The sequence below is a fragment of the Juglans regia genome, chromosome 6 (assembly GCF_001411555.2).
Source record: "Juglans regia cultivar Chandler chromosome 6, Walnut 2.0, whole genome shotgun sequence".
NCBI lineage: Eukaryota > Viridiplantae > Streptophyta > Magnoliopsida > Fagales > Juglandaceae > Juglans > Juglans regia.
In genome coordinates this window covers 4,933,498-4,960,117 of record NC_049906.1, presented here as the reverse complement: position 1 = coordinate 4,960,117, position 26,620 = coordinate 4,933,498, and the positions used below count along the sequence as shown (strand labels likewise).

The window sequence follows — 26,620 nt, the reverse complement described above, 5'->3', positions numbered from 1 at the left end:
GCGCAGCCGTACGCGACCACCCAGGCCACCGCACCTCCACCACTTCACACCGGCGACAATCTCTACCAGACCCAGCCACCACAATCCTCCATTTCCCTCTCCGTCGCACATTGCGATTCATGTAATTGAGCCATAGAAAGAAAAGAAACATGCGAGAGAAGAAGAAGAAGAAGAAGACGCTACTGGGTGGGTTAGATGTTTAACATTCAACTAAGAACGACGCCGGATTGAGTTAAACTGTTCATTACTGTTGATGTTATAGACACTTTTAAGATATAGACAAATATATATATGAAAGACCCTACAACATTTACATACCGTCCATGGTAGTTTTGCCCGCACTGTTTGATTTCTCTGATTCAACATGCAATACAGACTGAATTCCAAGATCGATCTCAATACAAATTCATTCATGCATCTCACAATTGTACGATTTATGTACAAAAGAGCTACGAATGAGGATTACCACTCGTGACTCGTGTTGTTAACAAATTCCCCATCTTTCATCTTGCATCTACGTACGTCGGATCATCCACGTTTTAATTCCCAAAAATTAATTAATTCCTGATTTAATCATGTTTCTTAAGTTCTTAACACCCAGCTAGCTAGCTAGCTAGTAATCATTGATTAAAAAAACTAACTTAATAATGGAACAGCATACATTGGTTAGTAATATATATACATGATTCAGATCGAATTATAATAACTACATCAAATCAAATCTTGATCCGTGAATGACAATTTTCAGTTTTTAAGTTTACAAAATTGCAATCATAAAAACAATCTCATGGCAATAAAGACACGACTTTTATACATTGAGAATTCCATCTGTACTTGAAATTAATCATCTATGAACAACAATTGTCACAAAAGTTAACAAAATTGAAACTATGTAACAAATGAAAAGAATATATCTCCACGAATCGGTCAAGTGGTGGAGACGACTAAATCACAGATAAAAGTTTTCAGCTGTCAGTCCTTTCGGAAATTAGGTTACCTCTTTCCCCGATCTAGTCTCACCACCATCCGGTAGTTGCATGAATGATGGAAAAGCTGTATAGCGAATAGCCGCAATTGACTTCACCGGCAGTAGTGTTGGGAAAGCGAGGGATATTATATAGTTGGTATGATACTGAAATTCCCTTTCACTTCGTATATATGTATGTCATGAATCATGGGGTCCTTGATCGATCAATAAAGTGCGCTGCTTCAGACTTTCGGACCGAAGGTTTTCTCCTTTGAATCCACTCTGAAGTTGAAAGAGGAGAAACGAACAGAAAACTCTTATTCATTTGGAACAATAAAACTCAAAAAGATGAAACTGCAATTGAAGTGACCTTCTAACTAAGATAGTACTGATAGAATGTAAAGAATTGGAACTTCTATTATTCCCAAGCATCTATACACTTACTGTAGACTGGTCATTACCTCCAAGGAACCATCGGGGGAGAACCACCGTAACAGCACGCCAAGGTGCACTACGGCAGGAATTAGCTTGAAAAGCAGAGGAGTTGTCACCTGTGGAAGTTTCCGTGAATAATCCACTCAGAACAAAAACATGATTATTATAGAGAAGATCATTACTGCAGCCACAAACACATTTATCCCTGACACATAAGATCGCTTCCCTAGAAAATATTGACTCCTTAAGTACTCATTTCTGTGAACTCAAAAGTTATCATCAATATCAACAAAAACCAAAGGAATATGGATGCTTCATTTCAACACAGGGAGGAAACAGCCTAAACTGTATGAAAAAATCAATTTAAGCTTCTCCAAAAATATTTTCCAAGCCCTTGCAGGGTATGCTCCTCTTGCTCATGTAAGATTTTGTCAAATCAGTACACCCTTATCATTTTATAAGGAAAAATATTCGAAGAAATCAGTATGCACTTATCATTTCAAATCCTCATTTCCTGCAGGATGAGGAAAAACTAAATATTAACTACTTTTCCAGTTTGAGTTTACTTTTCATCATCATATAATTTTTTTCTGACTGGTTTCAGGAAATTGTTAATCCATCATTACTGGATTCCAGGAAAAAGAAAAGAATCTATAATTTCAGAAGTAAAAGGAGGAGAAAAGTTCACCAAACCTTTTTTTTTTATTTATTTAAAAAAGATAAACTCAGAATGCAGACTCTTACAGTCCCATTCAGAGTTATCATCTGATGTAACTATGTTATGTACCAGCGAACACTGAGATGTTGTGGAACAAGCCAAACAAGGTACATCGATAGCATGCATGGACTACATAAACTACATATTACATCAGCTAAAGCATAAAACAAAATGACTTCATACCAGACTAAGAGCTGTAGTTCCAAGAAGCAACAGGTACACTTTTCCCTGAAAATATTCAGTGTTAGCTCTATAGTACCTCATATGTTCCACATATTTTCCTGCTAGAAGTTATGGGTCCAAACTTCAAAGATCCATAAACATGATTATAAAACATGACCATTGTTGGAAAATAAGGGCACCAGACATAATTGCTCTCCAAAACTTTCCTAGCAAAGAAACCTTTCTGTTTAAGCATCAGGCTGAATAACCGAAACTGTAACACTAACCTCAACTAGATGAAGATTAGAAGCCCGGCTGAGAAGAACAAAAGCAAATTCCCCTATCTGTGCCAGAGACATCCCAACCTGTACACACCAGAATTCCCTAAAAAATAGTGCACGCACAAACACAAACATAACTAGTGGAATATCAATATCTTACAAGAAGTGAAGTCTTGTTGTTGTAGGTAAATCCCTTGACAACAGCAGAGATTATAATTGTTTTTACAATGATCACCAGAAGAACAGATGCTAGTAATATATCCACATGGTTCCAGAGAAATTGAACATGGATCAACATTCCAATGCTGGCAAGGAAAAGAGCTGCAAAAAGATTGCGAATGGGTTCAACCTGCACAGGTAACAGAATTCAATGTGAGATTACTAAGATCAATCAGAAGACTTCGGCATGTGACCAACAATTTATCTTACATGGACGAAGCACAACATGTTGCATCATATGATTTGCTCATGACAGTTGTACAGTTTATACAACAGAAAAGAAGAAGAAGGAGAAAGAGAGAGGGGTTTAAAATTGCCGCTGCTACACTTGGGTAAGATAAAAATGTCAGCTCTTGGAAGTTGGAAAGAATAGCAAACCTAAATTAAATAGCCTTACTTGATCTAGTGTATGCTGAGCAAGATCAGTTGTTGATATCATTACTCCAGCAGCAAACGAGCCCAGTTCTAGGCTTAGCCCCAGCTTGTCACTACACTGAAATCACACAAAAAATTAGACAATAGTTGCATGCTGAGGGTCTATTGTATGTGCAAGAAATGGTCATGACTCACAATGCCTTTTCAAAACAAAGAATTCAACCAATAAAATAATATTCTGAAGCAACAAACACTAGTTAAGAAGGATACTGCAATTATAGCCTTCTGTGCCATGTCACAAATCCTTTCACATTTCCCTTTCTGGAGATACTCTCAACAAAATTATGTCAAAATTCAAACTCATGCACGAGGCTTGATGTAAGAATATATAAATACTTTCTTTATCAACCACAAGTTTTTATCAGAAGATTTTTCTTAAGGTGATATTAAAATAGACTAACTTGATGCAGCATCTTTCAATCCACTCAGACAAACCCTTTTCCCCTAGGCTTGGCCAATACAACAGCATCCATCACAGTGATGCTCCTATGTTTATAACTCGACTATCACAATCCAGTGGCTTATATGTTTTTACAATCATCAAAAAGTACTGATGGGGCTTTTTTTTTGGGAAAAACAAGTTATTGGAGTCATCAAGGAATATAACTCCAGGTGTCAACCTTTCCATTACTTTTTGTGCCTAATCCAGACACATTATATGTAATGAAGATAGGGTAATCTCTAAGCGAAAACAATAATTTCAGACATAAAGAATTAGGAAGCAAAACGAACCCAGGCTACAAGCAAGCAGAATGCAACCGATGCCAACTGATATAGTTCGTTGGTCTGCACAAATAAAGATAAAATTAGAGAACAGATTGAAGTGAACTAGGTTTGCTATCTCTAACATTATGCAAAAGAAAAATACCCATACCTGTGATGATAGGCTTATCATGAGTTTAAGTAACCAAGGAACACAAGTACGAGATAATATAGTTAGAACAGCCAAAAATGTAATCAACACCACCAACCTGGAAAAGAGAAGAACTACGATGTTATAACATATACTAATGAGATCGGAGAAAGAAGAGCAAAATGAAAGAGGAAAAGTTCTGAAACAAACAATCAATCATAACTGTACTGACTCCAACCCATCATAGGGTCACCTCATCAAAGCCAGATTTTCCTAGGCCATTTCATCTTCATATTTACATGTAGTATCATCATATCAAGTAGAAATTTACTTTTCCTTTCAGCTCCCTTCACTGGTAAAGAATAAAAATGTCTTATCCAGTTTAATGGAGATAGCACAAAAAATTGCAAGTTTCAATTCAGTTCCAGATAATCTTTTCAATATGTAGGCTTCACATTGTTTGGTATTCAGTACCCCATGGCTTCCCTTGCCCCCACCAATAAAAATACATTTCATGCCATTTCTTTTATGTACTTCTATAGTCCTAAGGCGCCACTGGTGGCACTTCAAAATCTCCTGCCTTCTGTTATAAGACTTACAAAATTTTCAGCTATTTGCTAAGTAGCAGAAACACATCTTTGAATGAGCCATTTCGCATCAGACACATCTACACTTCTCAGACAGAGAAAGAAGGCTGAAAATTTGGAGAGTTTCATAAGTTCTTTACTTACACTTTAGTCATGGACATCACTCCTTGAAGGACACCAGAAGTCCCACCCAGTACAGGAAGCAAAGCAAACAGTAAACCCACGGCACAGTCCTGGAGGGCCAAAAGTTATTAAGACGATAACACTGAAAGAGTATTCGAATGAAGAAATTGATAGTTTGCATCAATTATTTAGTAGAAAGAATAAACTAAACAATAAATTGGAATCCATGGAAGGAAGACTGTTAAAGAAAAGAAAAGAAAAGGCAACTAAAGTACCTGCAGAATAAGGGTGCCGATGGTTACTTGGCCATGAAGGGAATTAGTGGAGTTTTTTTCCATCAAAAACTTCAAGACCTGAGTCCCAAAGGATAAAACCTCAACATTACGGGGATTATTTATCATTCAACCAAGTATATACACCTAGAAGAAAAAATGCATTCATTCATATGCCAAAATCACATGAAGCTTTACCACTGCTGTTGAAGACATAGACAGTAATGCACCAACGAATACACCCTCTGAAGCTTTACCACCACACAACTGCAAAAAGACAAATTGGCGGCATTGAGTGAGCAACATACATATTGTACTTCGTGTACTAGGGTTGTGCCCCTTTATGCTTTTAATAGTTGACATAAAAACCAAAGACCCACCCCATCAGCACCCTACTGCTTTATCTCTTGAGCCAAGCCCCCAAGGACTCCATGCAAACAAGTTATTAATAATGTTTATGGTCAGATGGAGGAGGAACAGGTTCAAGATGCTATAGTGGAAAATCCACCGGCTCGACCAAAAATATGGTCTGATACTACCATATAATTCACCAAAGAACTAGAATGCCTAATTATGGTGAACGATATCAAAGTTGTCTTTTACATTACCAAACCTACAATGGCATTACCATACCACTGACATAAAGTCAAAATTCTTAATAGAAAACAATAAAACCTATAGATTGGATCTTGAGAGCCAGAAACCCTCAACAAAATAATTATGAAGTGTAACGGGATAATTAACTTTAGAGTGAAATAACTCTTCAGTGGTTGGAAATGAAGTTGATACCAAACAAGATCCTCAGTAAATTTGTCTTCTACATTTAACTGTTTGTATTGCTTTGAAAATTGTAACTCTCTGAGTATTTGCAACATTCCGAATTCAATTGAACTTCTATATGGCAGAGATCCTCATGTGCAAGCAGTTTTCACAAGTCGAAAAGCACAAACTTTCAAAAGAGTTCTGTGAGAACTGTAGCCATACCGAGGCTATAATACCACACAGGCACATAAATAGGAAAATTTGTAGCAGGCCCCCTAGAACAGCAACTGCTCGAACAACTCGAAGCTACAATCACACAGTAGTACAATTTCAACCACCATTTCACTAAAAGACAGAAAATGAAGCAGGCTAAGGAAAAAGATTAGACCTTTGTTGTGGAGAACTCCAGGCCCAGTGCAAAAAGAAGAAAAACTACACCAAACTGAGCAACTGTTTCAACCTATGTGCATGCAGTAGTGCAAAACGTAAGTGACATGTAAAAATATTTGACAAATGGAGAGGGTAATGATGTGATATGAAATCTTCACCAGAGTATCCTCTGCGAATGAGTCTATGAACCTAGTAAATAATTGCACATGTACAAATCATCCGTATAGTTTCTCAAGCAGTCAAAAAGAAACTTGGTAACGTACGTAGCCAATGTACAAAAGAAAGCCGACTAATCAATACTTTATTAATGAGTTTGTTAAATTTTTCGTGCTATTACCCATTTAAGCCAACAAAATGCATGATCTCTAGTATATTTCTAAAATAGGCACATTGAAATAGATTGTAGAAACGTAAGAATCAAAAACAACTAGCCTATAACAAGTAATGGTCTTGGCTTTATCTAAATTCTAAAGGAATCAATATGATGATAATCAGTAAGTGTTAGATATGTCTTTTTTTTATTGATAGGTAATCAAAGATAATATATTCATAGAAATAGGCAAAGCCCAGGTACACAGGAAGTATACATGAAAAAATGCCTAGCTAGAGGTTACAATAGAAAGAAGAAGATCATGGACACTACGTCCGTTACAAACTATAGCCCCCGCCCATAGGAACAATGTCTTAAAAAAGAAAACTTTAAGCTCGTCCATTGTTCTCTCGTCCATTGTTCTCCCATAGGAACAATGTTAGATATGTCAATTGAATCATTACACTCATTCGATATCATTCGTTACCTATCATGGCACATTTTTTTTTTTATAAGTACCTATCATGGCACATAAGGGGATTACTTCAGTAAAACAGTGAAGTATGACATTAAAGCAAACAAACAGTCATATTCAAGAATTTAGAGGTAATTAAAGATAAAAGGCACTAAAGTTTTCAAAGGAAAAAGCAACATACTTGGACCATTTCACTAACAAAGTTAAATCCTCCAGGTCCAATAAAAGATCCAGCTAGCAGATATCCAGTGATAACCTGAGAACATTAAGCATGATTAACAATAATATCAGATAATCAGTTCAATATAAGACTTGAACAGATTCTAACATTGCACTCTGTCATGTAAAAAACATAGATCAAATATAATCAGACCGGCTGTCCAGCACAAGCAAAGGCAATGCCACCACAAGTTGCTGAGACAATAACAACTACCAAATCGGATATCAATCTACAAAGAAATAAGTAGAAAAGCTCAGAGAAACTCACAATGTACGTGCAGAAACAGAAGTTTACAAAACTATAGCAAACTCTCAAGTTTACCTTAAGTCCAGCTGCAGAACTGGATATTTTGATTTAAAATTAGATATAATAAAGACATTGTCCTGAAAACAAAGCACAGAGATTATTCATCTAAACTAAATCGATAACTACGACCAAGGAATTTTTTAAATTACATACCAAAAGGACATATTTTTAAATGAAGAAATCTACCTTTCGATCTATTAATGTTGGTGTATCTTCAGCTCTATTATCAGTATCCAGATTAAAGACATTATGCAATTGGAATGACCTAAAAGTTAAATCAACAGTGGAGATGAGAAAAGCACGAACTGTTGACATACATAAAGAAAGGAAAGGTCATTTTATTAGCGATGAATTATAGCGAGATGGACATTAATCCTCAGTTTAACAAAGAAACACATACTTATCCTCTTTCGTATCGTTTTTCTTCGATTTAACTCTGGCTACAGTCTCCAGAACTGCCTGATCAACAACACAGAAAAAAAAAATGCAATTCAGCAAGTGCTTTGTGCTATAATGGGTACCTAATAAATTCAAACCAAGACAGAAAGATAAGATCTAGCGTATCCAACAAATTAAGAGCCAGCAACAAAAATAAAATGCATTTGAGAATAAAGAATACATGATTAGAAAAGTACGCAATCAAAATTTGCATAAAATTAGATCTGTGATGATTGAAATCACACCATGTCGTAAATGAAATCAAGATTTAGAATTGTAACTATTAAACCAATCATAAATCAATTACCTCCTTGTAATTTAGTATATGTTTTTTTTTTCTTTTTTCGGTGTAGAAAAAATGCATGTCAAGGGCACAAGTGAAAATGCTTGCTCTTTTAATGGTTATAAAAACTAGTTCTTTTTCAAAGATTTTCTTATTTGAATTCTAAAAGAAAATGAAGCCACCAACCTGCTGTTCTGCTACACTGTTATTGAAGCCTCCAGCATCTGCCGCTGCCAAAATAATTACGCAGGTAAAGAAAATTGAAAGTCTAAATCTGTAGATATACTTAGGTCAACAATCAAGTATGTCTTGTCGCATATCAGACTGGTTCTTCGGCAAACAAATAAAGAGAAAGATAAAGCCTAATCAAACTAAAAAGCAGAAAGATCGGATCTGAGAACCTTCGGGCTGATCGTTCTCGGAGAACTCGTTGGCGAGAGCTTGATCAATCATTTGGGCGAAGCTGGCTTCTTTAGGAGTAGAGAGAGAGACATTAGACTCGGTGGAGTTGGTGGAGTCGAGGCGATCTGATTCGGCGAGTGAGGGCGAAGTAAGTAACAGGGGGGAGAAGCAGAGTAGGAGCAGCGTAGGGGCTGCCACTGCAAAGAGGAAGAGACTGGACTCCAAGGACGGAGATTTCTTCGACATTGCGGAGAGTGACGCAGGATAATCAAGCCCGGAGCAGGTTTAAGCGTGCCTGTCTGTGTGCGCCCTAAGAGAGACAGAGAGAAGCACAGAGAAGGAACGAAAAAAGCGAGAGGAATAAGAAAGACGCGCAGATGAAACAGCAAATCTGCAAATGGATAGAGATTAGAGAGAGACCCACTCAGAGAAAGAGACTGAGAGAGAGAGAGAGGGGAATGAAGTAAAGAAGGAAGATGGAGAGGAAAAGAGTAAACATGGACCGGGTTCGGGTCAACCGTAAGTCTGAAACTCGTCAAAAAACCTGCAAATTGTCTTCGATCCGGAAAACCAACACGGTTACCCGATAAATTTATTCGGGTACAAAGCCCCGGTAGTTTTTTTTTTTTTTTTTGTTAATTGAAATTCAAAGCATCGTTTGAACGTTGGGAAATGCTATGCATCAGCCCCATACCGGCATACACTTCACATCACTTTTTTTTTTTTTAACACTCAATAGGTTGAGTGTGTGCTGGTGTGGGACTGATGCAAATATTTTTCCTTAAACGTTGGACGGGATTTAAATATATTTATAAAAAATGAAAAAAAGTTATAGATTTTACGTGTCAAAAGATATTAAGTTAAAAAATGTTACGAGTCTTTAAATGTAAAAATATTTTGAGTTGAGATGAATTTAATAATTTAAAATTTTAATATTTAAATATTAAACTTAATTTAAAATTAGACTTAACTGAATTGATCTTAGTTAGATCCAGTTTTCAAAAGTAGCCTAAGACTTAAAAGTGAGAGAGAAACGCATAAAATATATCATATCTATGTATATATATATTTCAAATATTTAATAATATCTGATTAATTTATTCAAAATATTGTGGAATCTCTCACTCTATATTTATAATTGAATTCTAGGCGAATCCAATCTTATTTTTACCAACACGATTATATAATATTTCTAGTCTTTCTACTTGTAAATAATGAGATCTTTGATGAATACAACATAATTTGATTGTGGATTAGTTGTGTTATTTTTTTCAAGGAGGATTGTGGATTAGTTGCATTTTACAATAACTTATATAATTCTAAGAAAAAAATAATGGTATCAAAAGTTTAAGTTAAGTTTTGGAATATTAATAAGAGATATCCATCCTAATAAAGAAAGGATCCAATCACCTTCAATTATTTGCCTGAATTTCACGAAACCAAAGATCTTCATATGATTAATTCAGCTTGCCAAACATATATTTATTGAAGTGTTCATGTTTTAGGAAAGTCAACCTAAGTGGATGGTATTTAGCAATGTGTTAATTAAAGGTGTTAGTCACAATACCCTTTGTATCTAAAATATCCATGGGAAGTCTGTTTCTTTTTTTTATTTTTTTTAGGTTGTTTAATATTTGGTAGGAATAATATTACTTTGTCCTCTCATTTTGCTTACTCATTTTAACTGTTTATATATTTAATTTTTTTTATTTACTGATTAAAGAAGTGACTATTAGTATATTAATATTTTTTTATTTTTTAAAAATATTTAAAGATGTTAAAAAAATAAAAAAAAATAAAAAAAAGATGAGTTCTGCCTAAGTGGCATGTCTAGAAGTCACTGCTGGGCGGTAGCCTAACATTACTCTTTATTTAATTATTGTTTATGGGCTTTTGGCTTTATATTTTATAATTATATCCATTGTAACTTCTACTAAAAAAACAAAAGCTTTAGGGGTGCCCATAATTCATTAAAATATATATATTAGTGAGGTCAAAAAAAAAAAAAATCATTAAAATACATTGCTTATGGGAATGTTGTATAATCTAGAGGAAGAATTTACAAGCAATCATGAGTTAAGAAAGTGATTGAGAAGAGATGAAGTGAATTCAAGGGTTTAAACTGTGTGGTAAGAGGGAGGAAGAGTGAAGTCTTGTTATAAATTTTTTTATGGTTTTGATTACAACACTACTGGCAGTAATGCCTGTCTGTATGCTTTTATGAGCCTTAGGGCCCTCCACATGTGACTCCCCTTGCAAGTTGCAATTGGAAATTTCCTCGTTTTCCATACTCATCAATATTTAAATAAAATGTTAGCTTTGAAAATACAGCTCATTTTTTATATACAAAAAAAATTATGAACGACTAAAATTGACTACAAAGATCTATGAATCAATACTTACTTAGTTTAGAAAAATATATATACAAACTTCAAATACATAAGTCTCGTGCAAGCTTTTATAAAAAAAATGGACCTCATCATAGAAAAATTTGAGAAACTTATTTTTTTTTAGTGGAGTCCATATTTTTACAAAAATAAATGATATTTATAATTGTAGAGTACGTAAGCACCACACAACTCTTTATAAAAAGTAAATAAATACGATACACACATACAAAAAATTAATTTTATAATAATAAATCTCATTCTTTTTCAAAACGATTGCACGGCGTATGCACACTTCATAATTGTACGTAAGATTACTCTTTTGCAAAAAGCTTATACAAAATATGTGCATTTGAAACTTGTAACTCTCGTTACTAGTTTAGTTTAATGGTGCAAAATATCATAGGGGCTAAGTAATTTTTATAAAATAAAATCATTAAGATGTAATTAAGTTAATCAATGTGTTGAAAACCGAACCATTTGTGGGTCCCCATGCAAAACGACACACCCCTCGTTGTCAGACAGCTGTTACTCTATCTAAGAAGAAACGAAATATTGGTACCCCAAGCAATCGGGAACAAGGCCTCCATCAACAAGAAAGAATCCAAAGAAGCTAAAGAGAGCTGAGAGTTTAGAGTCACTCAGAAGTCGGAACTGAATCTATGGAAGCAACAACCAAATATGTTTTTTCAACATGAAACCATCGAGAGGAGTGTTTTCAGAACTGAATTCAGATGCAGGAAATGCAATGCTTACAACACACATATTTACCATTTCAATATACATGTTCACATTCTCTTTTGAATATAGTTTCTTTCTTTTTTTAAAAAAAGAAAAAGAGGGAAAGGGGGAGGGAGGAAGAACCATATAATAATAATTTACAACCATAAGTTTGGTGATCAGCTTAAAAAACTCGTTTCAAACCCATACCATAGATCTGTTGATGGAAATCCAACCTCCTATCTGCTGGCAGAGAACGATCATGAAAAACTTTACGTGGCATTCTTACCCATATCTATCAGGCATTTCTTTGACAGGTTGATCATGGAATCTGCTATAACTCTGGCACTTGACTTCATGTAACCACCTGCAACATGCAAGGTCACATACATAACATTTCCAACCATTTCACCTTTTTTCCCTATTCTAAATCACAACACAGAGGAGTTAGCAGAATGCTGTACGTCTGCAATCTTTGTAAATAATCCATGGGGTGATGCAACATGGAAAAACCAAAGGCCAAAGACAATACCTATGCAATGAGAGGTTCTAAAGGCTCCGTAAATGGAAGAATTGCTGCTCATTCGGGATTTACACAATCTCTTTTGCAAGGGTCTCCTAAGATTCTCTTTCATTTTTATATTTAAGTGCGCGTGATCGAGGCTAACATGTTTTTTCCATAAGAAACATGGAAGCAATATCCAGGATCCGCTTATATGATCATTTCTTTTTTTCTCAACATATTAGTTTCAATACATTTTTTCCAATTTATATTTGTTAATAGTTATAAACGTACCAGAGTTACAATGATCAGGAGCTTTGAGATGCTTTTTGGTGAAAGAAGTTTTAGATACTTTGTGGGCGAAGGGCATAATCAAGATGTCTGAAATGTGGTCTCCCAGACAGAGAAACATATAGGCAGTATGACTAAAATAAAGAGATGGCCATTGCTGAAATGAGTCGCTCTTCCTTCTATGCAATGAGAGAGAAAGAGAGAAAGGGAGAGAGAGGAACCTGATGTGAGCATGACAATAGGTATGGTCCTCTCACGAGCAAACCTAAAAACTTTCTCATCTCTATTGGCAATCCCATCAGGACTGATCTGCAAAATAAAGCAAACATAAAAACATAAATTGGAAAACAGAGAGGAAACAACTTCTGTGCTTTTTATACGGTGAATAACTATTCCTGTTTTTAACACAAATAAATAAATACTAGGGGAAAAGGAAAGGCAAATAGAGAACTATCACTTTATCGCAAGCCAAACATGTCCAACCAAAATTACCTTCAACCTGCCTAGTGGATCTCCATCAAGAATATCAGTTCCAGCATTGTAAACCACCAACTCAGGATCAAACATACTCGCAGCAACCTAATATTCACATACAAGAGTTCTCAAAGATGCAAGAAATACAGTGGATAAATTAATTGCAACTTAAAGCTGAATTTCCATGCACATGGTTTCTTCACTTTCTTTTTCAATGCCATGAGAATTGTTCACAGATTAAACCTCAAAGCCATGAAAATTGATTGTTCACTTTTTCTTTTCTTTTTCTCTGTTTTGTGTTTTGAGGGATATGGAATAGGCCGAGCTTTATATCCAATCGAGGATCTTGCAGGAAAAAGAGGAAATCAACGATAAGCATGCTCGAGACAGGAGAAGGAACAAGTATATACCTTAAGTGCCTCATCCAATTTCTTCAAGTATTCATCGGTTGTGGTTCCACTCTGTTGTCAGTCAGGAAAAATGAACCATTATAGTAGTTTCAGGACAAAAACTACTACAATCTAAGTCTACATTGAGATATTAACCGCTTACCATTACTTCAACCTTCTGATCAATGTATCTTCGTGCTTCATAATCCTGACAAACAAGAATATTAAATAAACAAAAAATACAACCATGCACTACTCAATGATAGAATTCATGATTTCTCTCTACCCTCAAACAATTCCAAAAAACCATTCCAGCAGGATAGCTGGCACCTTACAAGTAAGCAAAAGATATAAGAATAAGAACTAGAGCAGGCAGCTTACAAATGGATATATTCCAGGGTTGTACATGTCCAGTGTATAGACTCGTCCTGTTAGTAAAAATCCCATCATTGATATCAAATAAGCGAGTGAAATATAAAACCAAGCTTGGAAAAATAAGTAGCATACTGTCATCAGCAAAATCCAGTTCATGGCCATTTCCTTGGTGTGCGTCAAGATCAATTATCATCACCCTGTAAAATTTGCAGACAAGAAATATATATCCAATTCTCAGACTCTAATTTAAAGTCCCCAACTTATAATCACAAGGGCTGCATCTATTTCGTCTGAATGGAAATTCCTGGTACCTTGATATATTTAACCGTACAAAGGCATAGTGGATGCAAAGAGAAATGTCTGCATAAGCACAAAATCCACCTCCTTTTTCCCCAGAGCAGTGATGAAACCCTCCTCCTACATTGACAGCCCACCCACGCTCTTTTGCAAGCTTTGCTGCCAAAATAGTCCCTCCCACCTGCAGTAAACATGATCTACATAACCCTATGCTGCAGGCAAAATAAAGAAATAAATTCTGACAATTATATCCAAAGTGGATGATGACTTTACCTGATTGCGAAACGGGTAAAGAACTTTCTGCTGCACTAGACAGTTGGGAAATAGAGCAACAGGAGGGACCTATAGTATAGGATTTCAGATTAGTCTACAATCTTAACACATATAAACACAGTATGCAACCACCAAAACCTAGCATAAACCAATAAACCATAAGAAAGCGCCCACTACCAAAACTATTTTGTAGTCTTTCACATAGCACCATACCTATGCATTAGTGTTTTAATAGGTTCATGACTTTATGGAGCTGCCTCCAAAAGAAACATTTTTTTTCAGTAAATTCAGGAAAAGCATGTGATATTCAATACTTTCTAAAAAAGTATTCTAAGAAAGCATTTTCAGCTAATAAATTGGAGGTGCATGGAGTTCCACAAATTACCTCAACTATACTGGCAACATTTGCACTATTTTTTAGACTTTTCAAGTATGATTCTGAATGTACCTGTTCAACAAATCACTTATCAACTAGTATATGGATACAGAAAGCGAAGCATGCACTCATCTTACATTAATACATTATCGCAATGACTGCTCTTTACGCATTTTGCACACACGTAACATTAGTCTAAAAGAATATGAAATAGAATAAAAAATCACATAGTTTTAGATTATTTGATAGGTCCGAATCCAATGCCAATGCTAAGATGGAGATTACCACAAGGAGATCCTCGTTTGAAGCTTCCAGAGGCTCAATGATACAATATTTGCCCAGAGCACCATCAGAGATGAGGAATCGACATACACGACCCCATTTAGAAGAATCAAATGGGTGCCTACATAATTCCATATTTAATCAAGGCCAGGATTATAACTACCAACTCACATCCAGCCCAACACTTAACAGAAACTTTTACTCTTTCAGGGGCCAACAGAGGTCATCACTCTAATCACGCAAGGCATGCAAAAAATCATGGCATACTATTTCTACTTTTAGGGCCACAACTAATAGACCTATTTAAAAATATAATATATAAAGAACCAATGTACTCTTACTCATAAAAGTATTAAGATAGCACGTGGTATTACACATAGATCATAACAAGAGAACCTGCTGTTCATGGACGAAAAGGTTTTTGCGTAAAATAGTCATATATTTAAAATAGCATGGCTTTTTCCTAGGATAAAATATCATGATTTGATTTCCCATCTATTGCACGGCAAATCAACATTATTTATTGCCATCCCTAACAGAGCCTAACATATAAAACAGCTAGTTCTTTTTCGTAAGGCTGGTAGTTAATCTCCGCAAGATTAAAGGAGTGAGCAACTTGGTAACACGATCCTTGAAAGATCGATGCTTTCAATTACAAAATGTTTTTAATTAACTACAGGCTTTAGCAATTCCAAGAGTTCACAAATGCCATTTTTGCCTCGAGAAATAGTAATCTGTAAACAAGTCCAATAGATTGAAGTTCGGTACTATTCATACAAACAGGAATTGAAACTAAAATGAACCAAATCGCGTTTCACCACTGAGCAAATAACCCACTTTTTAAACTTGGAATCAAATATATGAAGTGGTGACTTGAAGAAGCCTAATTAAGCAAGCATAAAATACTTAACAACCCTCAGAATACAGCAAAGAGTATAAGAAAAATGAAAATCAAAGTTCTTACAGCTTCTCTATGCCAAGAAACGCTATATCGTACGACGCCGAGTAAATAACAGGAACCTGATTGATCAAAACACTTAATTAAAAAACAAACAAAAAAATTCCATATGACGCGTACACACACACACACACAGCCTTATAGGTTTACCTTGGAGAGAGGAACGTCCAAGTATAGCTTGCTTTTGAGAATTCGGCTGCGCCGAAGAGTTTCGGCCTCGGTCGCGGATGAAGAAGAAGAGGCGGACGACATTGCTCTAGCGCGACTCGTGGAGTTGCGGAGAACACAGCGATAGAGAGACTGATAATTCAATGGTCGCGTAATGCGTAGGAGACTTTTTCAAAATATAATAAACAATTTTTTTGGTTACTAAACATCTCTCAACTCATCTCAACTCATCATTACAATTTTTTTAAATTCTAATATAAAATATAATAAATAATTCAACTTTTTCAAATCTTAAAATAATAATAATATTAAAAAATAATATTCTAACAATATTTTATCATCTCAACTCAACTCACTTCAACATCCAAACACAACCGAAAATAGCTGATTTGCAGAGATTCAGGACAGGTTTGGGGGCTTAAACAAAACACAAAATTCTCATCTCATCTCATCTCATCATTACACATTTTTCAAATTCTCATACAAAATATAATAAACAATTTAACTTTTTAAAATCCCAATACACATTTTTCAAATCTCAAAATAATAATAATATTAAAATTTAATATTTTAAACTTCAAAACAAAACACAAAATTCTCATCTTACCCCCCAAACCTACCCTTGTTAATTACACGGTTGATGGAATCGGTTTGATTGGGTGACCGGATACAACATCTTTTTTTTAGGTTGTTTAATATTTGGTAGGAATAATATTACTTTGTCCTCTCATTTTGCTTACTCATTTTAACTATTTATATATTTAATTTTTTTTTCCTTACTGATTAAGGAAGTGGCTATTAGTATATTAATATTTTTTTATTTTTTAAAAATATTTAAAGATGTTAAAAAAAAGAAAAAAAATAAAAAAAGATGAGTTCTGCCTAAGTGGCATGTCTAGAAGTCACTGCTGGGCGGTAGCCTAACATTACTCTTTATTTAATTATTGTTTATGGGCTTTTGGCTTTATATTTTATAATTATATACATTGTAACTTCTACTAAAAAAACAAAAGCTTTAGGGGTGCCCATAATTCATTAAAATATATATATATATATATATATATATTAGTGAGGTCAAAAAAAAAAAATCATTAAAATACATTGCTTATGGGAATGTTGTATAATCTAGAGGAAGAATTTACAAGCAATCATGAGTTAAGAAAGTGATTGAGAAGAGATGAAGTGAATTCAAGGGTTTAAACCGTGTGGTAAGAGGGAGGAAGAGTGAAGTCTTGTTATAAATTTTTTTATGGTTTTGATTACAACACTAGCTGGCAGTAATGCCTGTCTGTATGCTTTTATGAGCCTTAGGGCCCTCCGCATGTGACTCCCCTTGCAAGTTGCAATTGGAAATTTCCTCGTTTTCCATTCTCATCAATATTTAAATAAAATGTTAGCTTTGAAAATACAGCTCATTTTTTATATACAAAAAAAATTATGAACGACTAAAATTGACTACAAAGATCATATGAATCAACACTTAATTAGTTTAGAAAAATATATATACAAACTCCAAATACACAAATACAAATCTCGTGCAAACCTTTTATAAAAAAATAGACCTCATCATAGAAAATTTTGAAAAACTTATTTTTTCTTAGTAGAGTCCATATTTTTACAAAGAGAAATAATATTTACAATTGTGGAATGCGTAAGTGCTGCACAACCCTTTATAAGAAGTGAGTAAATACGAGACACACATAAAAAAAATTAATTTTATAATAATAAATCTCACTCTTTTTCAAAACGATTGCACGGCGTTTGCATACTTCATGATTTTACGTAACATTACTCTTTTGCAAAAAGCTTATACAAAATATGTGCATTTGAAACTTGTAACTCTCGTTACTAGTTTAGTTTAATGGTGCAAAATATCATAGGGGCTAAGTAATTTTAATAAAATAAAATCATTAAGATGTAATTAAGTTAATCAATGTGTTGAAAACCGAACCATTTCTGGGTCCCCATGCAAAACGACACACCCCTCGTTGTCAGACAGCTGTTACTCTATCTAAGAAGAAACGAAATATTGGTACCCCAAGCAATCGGGAACAAGGCCTCCATCAACAAGAAAGAATCCAAAGAAGCTAAAGAGAGCTGAGAGTTTAGAGTCACTCAGAAGTCGGAACTGAATCTATGGAAGCAACAACCAAATATGTTTTTTCAACATGAAACCATCGAGAGGAGTGTTTTCAGAACTGAATTCAGATGCAGGAAATGCAATGCTTACAACACACATATTTACCATTTCAATATACATGTTCACATTCTCTTTTGACTATAGTTTCTTTCTTTTTTTAAAAAAAGAAAAAGAGGGAAAGGGGGAGGGAGGAAGAACCATATAATAATAATTTACAACCATAAGTTTGGTGATCAGCTTAAAAAACTCGTTTCAAACCCATACCATAGATCTGTTGATGGAAATCCAACCTCCTATCTTCTGGCAGAGAACGATCATGAACAACTTTACGTGGCATTCTTACCCATATCTATCAGGCATTTCTTTGACAGGTTGATCATGGAATCTGCTATAACTCTGGCACTTGACTTCATGTAACCACCTGCAACATGCAAGGTCACATACATAACATTTCCAACCATTTTACCTTTTTTCCCTATTCTAAATCACAACACAGAGGAGTTAGCAGAATGCTGTACGTCTGCAATCTTTGTCAATAATCCATGGGGTGATGCAACATGGAAAAACCAAAGGCCAAAGACAATACCTATGCAATGAGAGGTTCTAAAGGCTCCGTAAATGGAAGAATTGCTGCTCATTCGGGATTTACACAATCTCTTTTGCAAGGGTCTCCTAAGATTCTCTTTCATTTTTATATTTAAGTGCGCGTGATCGAGGCTAACATGTTTTTTCCATAAGAAACATGGAAGCAATATCCAGGATCCGCTTATATGATCATTTCTTTTTTTCTCAACATATTAGTTTCAATACATTTTTTCCAATTTATATTTGTTAATAGTTATAAACGTACCAGAGTTACAATGATCAGGAGCTTTGAGATGCTTTTTGGTGAAAGAAGTTTTAGATACTTTGTGGGCGAAGGGCATAATCAAGATGTCTGAAATGTGGTCTCCCAGACAGAGAAACATATAGGCAGTATGACTAAAATAAAGAGATGGCCATTGCTGAAATGAGTCGCTCTTCCTTCTATGCAATGAGAGAGAAAGGGAGAGAGAGAGAGAGAACCTGATGTGAGCATGACAATAGGTATGGTCCGCTCACGAGCGAACCTAAAAACTTTCTCATCTCTATTGGCAATCCCATCAGAACTGATCTGCAAAATAAAGCAAACATAAAAACATAAATTGGAAAACAGAGAGGAAACAACTTCTGTGCTTTTTATACGGTGAATAACTATTCCTGTTTTTAACACAAATAAATAAATACTAGGGGAAAAGGAAAGGCAAATAGAGAACTATCACTTTATCGCAAGCCAAACATGTCCAACCAAAATTACCTTCAACCTGCCTAGTGGATCTCCATCAAGAATATCAGTTCCAGCATTGTAAACCACTAACTCAGGATCAAACATACTCGCAGCAACCTAATATTCACATACAAGAGTTCTCAAAGATGCAAGAAATACAGTGGATAAATTAATTGCAACTTAAAGCTGAATTTTCATGCACATGGTTTCATCACTTTCTTTTTCAATGCCATGAGAATTGTTCACAGATTAAACCTCAAAGCCATGAAAATTAATTGTTCACTTTTTCTTTTCTTTTTCTCTGTTTTGTGTTTGGGGGGAATATGGAATAGGCCGAGCTTTATATCCAATCGAGGATCTTGCAGGAAAAAGAGGAAATCAACGATAGGCATGCTCGAGACAGGAGAAGGAACAAGTATATACCTTAAGTGCCTCATCCAATTTCTTCAAGTATTCATCGGTTGTGGTTCCACTCTGTTGTCAGCAGGAAAAATGAACCATTATAGTAGTTTCAGGACAAAAACTACTACAATCTAAGTCTACATTGAGATATTAACCGCTTACCATTACTTCAACCTTCTGATCAATGTATCTTCGTGCTTCATAATCCTGACAAACAAGAATATTAAATAAAAAAAAAATACAACCATGCACTACTCAATGATAGAATTCATGATTTCTCTCTACCCTCAAACAATTCCAAAAAACCATTCCAGCAGGATAGCTGGCACCTTACAAGTAAGCAAAAGATATAAGAATAAGAACTAGAGCAGGCAGCTTACAAATGGATATATTCCAGGGTTGTACATGTCCAGTGTATAGACTCGTCCTGTTAGTAAAAATCCCATCATTGATATCAAATAAGCGAGTGAAATATAAAACCAAGCTTGGAAAAATAAGTAGCATACTGTCATCAGCAAAATCCAGTTCATGGCCATTTCCTTGGTGTGCGTCAAGATCAATTATCATCACCCTGTAAAATTTGCAGACAAGAAATATATATCCAATTCTCAGACTCTAATTTAAAGTCCCCAACTTATAATCACAAGGGCTGCATCTATTTAGTCTGAATGGAAATTCCTGGTACCTTGATATATTTAACCGTACAAAGGCATAGTGGATGCAAAGAGAAATGTCTGCATAAGCACAAAATCCACCTCCTTTTTCCCCAGAGCAGTGATGAAACCCTCCTCCTACATTGACAGCCCACCCACGCTCTTTTGCAAGCTTTGCTGCCAAAATAGTCCCTCCCACCTGCAGTAAACATGATCTACATAACCCTATGCTGCAGGCAAAATAAAGAAATAAATTCTGACAATTATATCCAAAGCGGATGATGACTTTACCTGATTGCGAAACGGGTAAAGAACTTTCTCCTGCACTAGAGAGTTGGGAAATAGAGCAACAGGAGGGACCTATAGAATAGGATTTCAGATTAGTCTACAATCTTAACACATATAAACACAGTATGCAACCACCAAAACCTAGCATAAACCAATAAACCATAAGAAAGCACCCACTACCAAAACTATTTTGTAGTCTTTCACATAGCACCATACCTATGCATTAGTGTTTTAATAGGTTCATGACTTTATGGAGCTGCCTCCAAAAGAAACATTTTTTTTCAGTAAATTCAGGAAAAGCATATGATATTCAATACTTTCTAAAAAAGTATTCTAAGAAAGCATTTTCAGCTAATAAATTGGAGGTGCATGGAGTTCCACAAATTACCTCAACTATACTGGCGACATTTGCACTATTTTTTAGACTTTTCAAGTATGATTCTGAATGTACCTGTTCAACAAATCACTTATCAACTAGTATATGGATACAGAAAGCGAAGCATGCACTCATCTTACATTAATACATTATCGCAATGACTGCTCTTTACGCATTTTGCACACACGTAACATTAGTCTAAAAGAATATGAAATAGAATAAAAAATCACATAGTTTTAGATTATTTGATAGGTCCGAATCCAATGCCAATGCTAAGATGGAGATTACCACAAGGAGATCCTCGTTTGAAGCTTCCAGAGGCTCAATGATACAATATTTGCCCAGAGCACCATCAGAGATGAGGAATCGACATACACGACCCCATTTAGATGAATCAAATGGGTGCCTACATAATTCCATATTTAATCAAGGCCAGGATTATAACTACCAACTCACATCCAGCCCAACACTCAACAGAAACTTTTACTCTTTCAGGGGCCAACAGAGGTCATCACTCTAATCACGCAAGGCATGCAAAAAATCATGGCATACTATTTCTACTTTTAGGGCCACAACTAATAGACCTATTTAAAAATATAATATATAAAGAACCAATGTACTCTTACTCATAAAAGTATTAAGATAGCACGTGGTATTACACATAGATCATAACAAGAGAACCTGCTGTTCATGGACGAAAAGGTTTTTGCGTAAAATAGTCATATATTTAAAATAGCATGGCTTTTTCCTAGGATAAAATATCATGATTTGATTTCCCATCTATTGCACGGCAAATCAACATTATTTATTGCCATCCCTAACAGAGCCTAACATATAAAACAGCTAGTTCTTTTTCGTAAGGCTGGTAGTTAATCTCCGCAAGATTAAAGGAGTGAGCAACTTGGTAACACGATCCTTGAAAGATCGATACTTTCAATTACAAAATGTTTTTAATTAACTACAGGCTTTAGCAATTCCAAGAGTTCACAAATGCCATTTTTGCCTCGAGAAATAGTAATCTGTAAACAAGTCCAATAGATTGAAGTTCGGTACTATTCATACAAACAGGAATTGAAACTAAAATGAACCAAATCGCGTTTCACCACTGAGAAAATAACCCACTTTTTAAACTTGGAATCAAATATATGAAGTGGTGACTTGAAGAAGCCTAATTAAGCAAGCATAAAATACTTAACAACCCTCAGAATACAGCAAAGAGTATAAGAAAAATGAAAATCAAAGTTCTTACAGCTCCTCTATGCCAAGAAACGCTATATCGTACGACGCCGAGTAAATAACAGGAACCTGATTGATCAAAACACTTAATTAAAAAACAAACAAAAAAATTCCATATGACGCGTACACACACACACACACAGCCTTATAGGTTTACCTTGGAGAGAGGAACGTCCAAGTATAGCTTGCTTTTGAGAATTCGGCTGCGCCGAAGAGTTTCGGCCTCGGTCGCGGATGAAGAAGAAGAGGCGGACGACATTGCTCTAGCGCGACTCGTGGAGTTGCGGAGAACACAGCGATAGAGAGACTGATAATTCAATGGTCGCGTAATGCGAAGGAGACTTTTTCAAAATATAATAAACAATTTTTTTGGTTACTAAACATCTCTCAACTCATCTCAACTCATCATTACAATTTTTTTAAATTCTAATATAAAATATAATAAACAATTCAACTTTTTCAAATCTTAAAATGATAATAATATTAAAAAATAATATTCTAACAATATTTTATCATCTCAACTCAACTCACTTCAACATCCAAACACAACCGAAAATAGCTGATTTGCAGAGATTCAGGGCAGGTTTGGGGGCTTAAACAAAACACAAAATTATCATCTCATCATTACACATTTTTCAAATCCTCATACAAAATATAATAAACAATTTAACTTTTTTAAATTTCAATACATATTTTTCAAATCTCAAAATAATAATAATATTAAAATTTAATATTTTAAACTTCAAAACAAAACACAAAATTCTCATCTTACCCCCCAAACCTATCCTTTTTAATTACACGGTTGATGGAATCGGTTTGATTGGGTGACCGGATACGATCCCTCCCCCCTTACCATCTTAGTTTCTTTACTATTTTTCTAATAAAAAATACAATAACAATGGTATTTACAATTAAAAAAAAATACAAAGATTCAAATAAAAATACAATAAAAAAAAGAAATGAGTTATACAATTTCTAAATAGACAAATTTCATACCGATTCTTATAAAAAAGTGGGTTTCACCTTAACAAAATGTAAAAAAAAAAAAAAAAAACTGTTATTATTAGTAGGATCTATTTTTTTTATAAAAAATTTATAAGAGACTTATCTATTTAAAACTCTATACGTCATTCACATAATTGATATGTCATGATCTTATTTATAATATTTAAATTTATAATTTTTTTACAAATTAGATCATACCATATTAATGTGTGCCTTCCACATCGGCCTGTGAATTAAATTTTTTTAAAGGTTTTGTTATACATCAGTTACTATTTATCCCCACACTTCACATTTAATAATTTTTTTTATAAAATATGGGATAATGAATTGTGGCTGATGAGATGAATTATTCTTTTTTTAATTATAATATGTAAAAGAGTATTTTATTTTTAATTTTTTAATAGTGTTATTTAAAGTTGAATCCCAACCACTGGACGACTGGTCAAAATGTTATCCAAAACATCTTTTTGGATCACTTTAAATACATATACACTTCTTCCAATCCCAATTCAAACATGGAGTTAGAAGGTTTGTTCCCTGACAAGATCTCAAACATGGAAAATAACTTTCTTTATGAAATCCCTACTGATGATGAAATCATTAGTGCCATTAAACAAACACATTCAATGAAAGCTCCTAGCCCTGATGGTTTCGCTGGTTTGTTTTACAAGCAGTATTGGGACATTATAAAAATTGACTTCATAGCAGCCAAAAAAATTTCTTCATTCATGGTAAACTGCTAAAGGAATTGAATCACACCCATATTGCCCTCATCCCAAAAACAAACTGTCTAAACACTGTTCATCAATACAGATCAATCAGCCTCTCAAATGTTTGCTACAAAATTATAGCAAAGATCCTCGCAAACAGGCTAAAGAAGATTCTCCCAAGGATTATCTTTCCTCATCAAACAGCTTTTGTCTCAGGTAGAGTCATCCAAGAGAATACCATCATTTCCCAAGAGATCTTTCATCATCTTAAAAAGAAGAGGGGAAGACAGGGTATCATGGCAGTCAAGATAGACATGGAGAAGGCCTTTGATATGATGGAGTGGAGTTTCATTTTGAACATTATGACATTGTTAGGCTTCAGTAGGAGGTGGATTAACTGGATAAAAGAATGCACTACCATTGTTTCCTACTCAGTGATTATCAATGAGAACCCTTGTGGATAATTCCATCCTTCTCGAGGGCCTAGGCAAGGAGATCTTCTTTCTCATTTTTTGTTTATCTTAGGTTCAAAAGTTTTAACAAGACTCGTTACAAGAGAAGAAAATTTGGGGCTTCTAAAAAGGGTAAAAATTTGCAAAAATAGCCCACCAATTTCTCACTTACTTTTTGCTGATGATCTCATTATTTTTAGTAAAGCCACTCAGCAAAATGCTAAAGTGTTCAAAAACTATTTGGAAAAATACTCTTCTTGGTCGGGTCAAAAAATCCATTCTAGCAAATCATCCATTCAATTCAGCAGGAATACTCTTCCTCAAAAGAAAATAGAGGTTAAGAATCTCTTTGGTTATAAAAATAACTCTTCAAAAATAAAATACCTGAGACTTCCTATCTCTTTTAAAGTTTTAAAAAAAAATCCATTTTGAAGATTTACAAGAAAGAATCTTTGAAAAATTGGCAGGATGGAAGGCCAAAGTTCTCTCTCAAGCCAGTGGAACAACTTTAATTCGGTCTGTTGCTAGCTCCATCCCATCTTATGTCATGTCCACTCTCTTGATCCCAAAATCAGTCACAGAAAAATTTGACAAAGCCTTCTCAAAGTTTTGGTGGGGATTTCTAATTGAAAAATAAAAAAACTTCCCACCCAAATCCTGGAAGTCAATATGCAAACCCAAATCCATAGGAGACCTTGGCTTAAGACTGATGTCAGATTTCAATAAAGCCCTCATGTGTAAAATTGGTTGAAACATTTCAAATGAAAGCAATGCCACTTAAAAAACTGTCTTGTTTGGAAAATACTTAGAAAATTCCAATTTATTTTATACTCTTCCAAAAGCTTCAGATTCTTGAATCTGGAAATGCATTTTAAAGTAAAGAGATTTCTTGAAACAGAGTGTGTGCTATCAAATAAATAATGGCACAAGCACAAAGGTGTGGTCTGATCCATGGATCCCAACTCAGCTGAATTTGAAGCCAATTCCAAAGAACAGCTCCATCACTTTAGATAGGACCCTAGTTATCTCTGAGCTTACAATGGAAGAACCTAGAAGATGAAACATCCTACTATTGCAAGCCCTTTTCCATCTTGATACTGTGACTGAAATTCTAAAAATTCCTCTAGCTCAAACTGACTATCACAAACAGGAGGATAAACTCATATAGATGCCCCATTCTTTTGAAAAATTCTCAGTGAAATCTGTCTATGCTGCCATCACCATTAATTCCAATCCACCGCAGGTTCAAACAAACATTTGAAAAAATCTTTGGAAGATTAAAATTCAAGACAAATTAAAATTGTTTTGCTGGAAAACTCTGAATAACATAATTCCAACAAAATCCTTGGTGAAAATATTTGCACCCCTAACTGAGGAGGAAACACAGTGTCCCATTTGCAACAATGAGGAAGAGACTCAAAACACATTTGTTCTTTACTTGCCCTTTCACCAGAATTCTTTAGAGGCAATCACCTTGGCCCTTGGATATTACATGTTTTGCTAACCATGAAATTTGTGATTGGATTGAATGCATCATTTCCCCACAGAAAAGTTGAACATTTTGGCTAGAGAGGAGCAAGACTTTCAAATTTTTGCTATCAATGCTATGGACAATATTTAGTTTTTAAGAAATAAAATTGTTCATGAGTCTTTAATTCCAAATCTTAAAAATTTTATTTCTAGCACTTTGAGAACTTATAAGGAACACTGTAATGCGTGGGACATAAAAAAGTGAATGAAAGCCATGACTGGAGAGCTACACCAAATGGGCATTACACTCTATTCTTTGATGTAGCAGTTAGACAAACAGGTAGCACAGCAGCAGCACTATGCAGATCAAAAGAGGGCTACCCAATCTTTGTTATCACAAAGCATATTGATAGTTATAACCCAAATCTAGGAGAAGTCACTGCGATGAACAA

The 26,620-nt window shown here is 34.8% G+C and overlaps 3 protein-coding genes across 7 annotated transcripts; all 3 read right to left on the bottom strand.

The window, feature by feature from the left end:
- Window positions 1-723: 723 nt before the first annotated feature.
- LOC109009681 (K(+) efflux antiporter 6) lies at window positions 724-9,108 on the bottom strand. 5 transcript variants are annotated; one of them, XM_018990261.2, is made up of 20 exons: window positions 8,638-9,108; window positions 8,423-8,466; window positions 7,916-7,974; window positions 7,702-7,780; window positions 7,531-7,592; window positions 7,363-7,438; window positions 7,171-7,245; window positions 6,203-6,274; window positions 6,037-6,120; window positions 5,251-5,319; window positions 5,056-5,133; window positions 4,802-4,890; window positions 4,092-4,188; window positions 3,950-4,003; window positions 3,180-3,275; window positions 2,724-2,912; window positions 2,570-2,647; window positions 2,304-2,348; window positions 1,412-1,518; window positions 724-1,249 (listed from the first exon to the last, which is right to left on the bottom strand). In XM_018990261.2, the coding sequence occupies exons 1-20, from the start codon at window positions 8,882-8,884 to the stop codon at window positions 1,210-1,212; spliced, it is 1,740 nt and encodes a 579-aa protein (XP_018845806.1). In that variant the 5' UTR covers window positions 8,885-9,108; the 3' UTR covers window positions 724-1,209. The 5 variants fall into 5 exon arrangements, with proteins under 5 accessions (XP_018845806.1, XP_018845804.1, XP_018845805.1 ...); XM_018990259.2 differs by having other exon boundaries at window positions 1,429-1,518; window positions 8,638-9,107; XM_018990260.2 differs by having other exon boundaries at window positions 1,429-1,518; window positions 8,423-8,460; window positions 8,638-9,107.
- A 2,578-nt stretch (window positions 9,109-11,686) lies between these two features.
- On the bottom strand, window positions 11,687-16,280 carry LOC118348779 (histone deacetylase 2-like). Its single transcript, XM_035691260.1, has 13 exons — window positions 16,113-16,280; window positions 15,969-16,024; window positions 15,008-15,125; window positions 14,732-14,794; window positions 14,347-14,415; window positions 14,088-14,254; window positions 13,909-13,973; window positions 13,783-13,829; window positions 13,565-13,609; window positions 13,423-13,473; window positions 13,031-13,117; window positions 12,760-12,847; window positions 11,687-12,112 (listed from the first exon to the last, which is right to left on the bottom strand). The coding sequence occupies exons 1-13, from the start codon at window positions 16,212-16,214 to the stop codon at window positions 12,018-12,020; spliced, it is 1,053 nt and encodes a 350-aa protein (XP_035547153.1). The 5' UTR covers window positions 16,215-16,280; the 3' UTR covers window positions 11,687-12,017.
- A 1,985-nt stretch (window positions 16,281-18,265) lies between these two features.
- On the bottom strand, window positions 18,266-22,853 carry LOC109017114 (histone deacetylase 2). Its single transcript, XM_035691259.1, has 13 exons — window positions 22,689-22,853; window positions 22,545-22,600; window positions 21,584-21,701; window positions 21,308-21,370; window positions 20,923-20,991; window positions 20,664-20,830; window positions 20,485-20,549; window positions 20,359-20,405; window positions 20,141-20,185; window positions 20,000-20,050; window positions 19,607-19,693; window positions 19,336-19,423; window positions 18,266-18,691 (listed from the first exon to the last, which is right to left on the bottom strand). The coding sequence occupies exons 1-13, from the start codon at window positions 22,788-22,790 to the stop codon at window positions 18,597-18,599; spliced, it is 1,053 nt and encodes a 350-aa protein (XP_035547152.1). The 5' UTR covers window positions 22,791-22,853; the 3' UTR covers window positions 18,266-18,596.
- Between the last annotated feature and the right edge of the window lie 3,767 nt (window positions 22,854-26,620).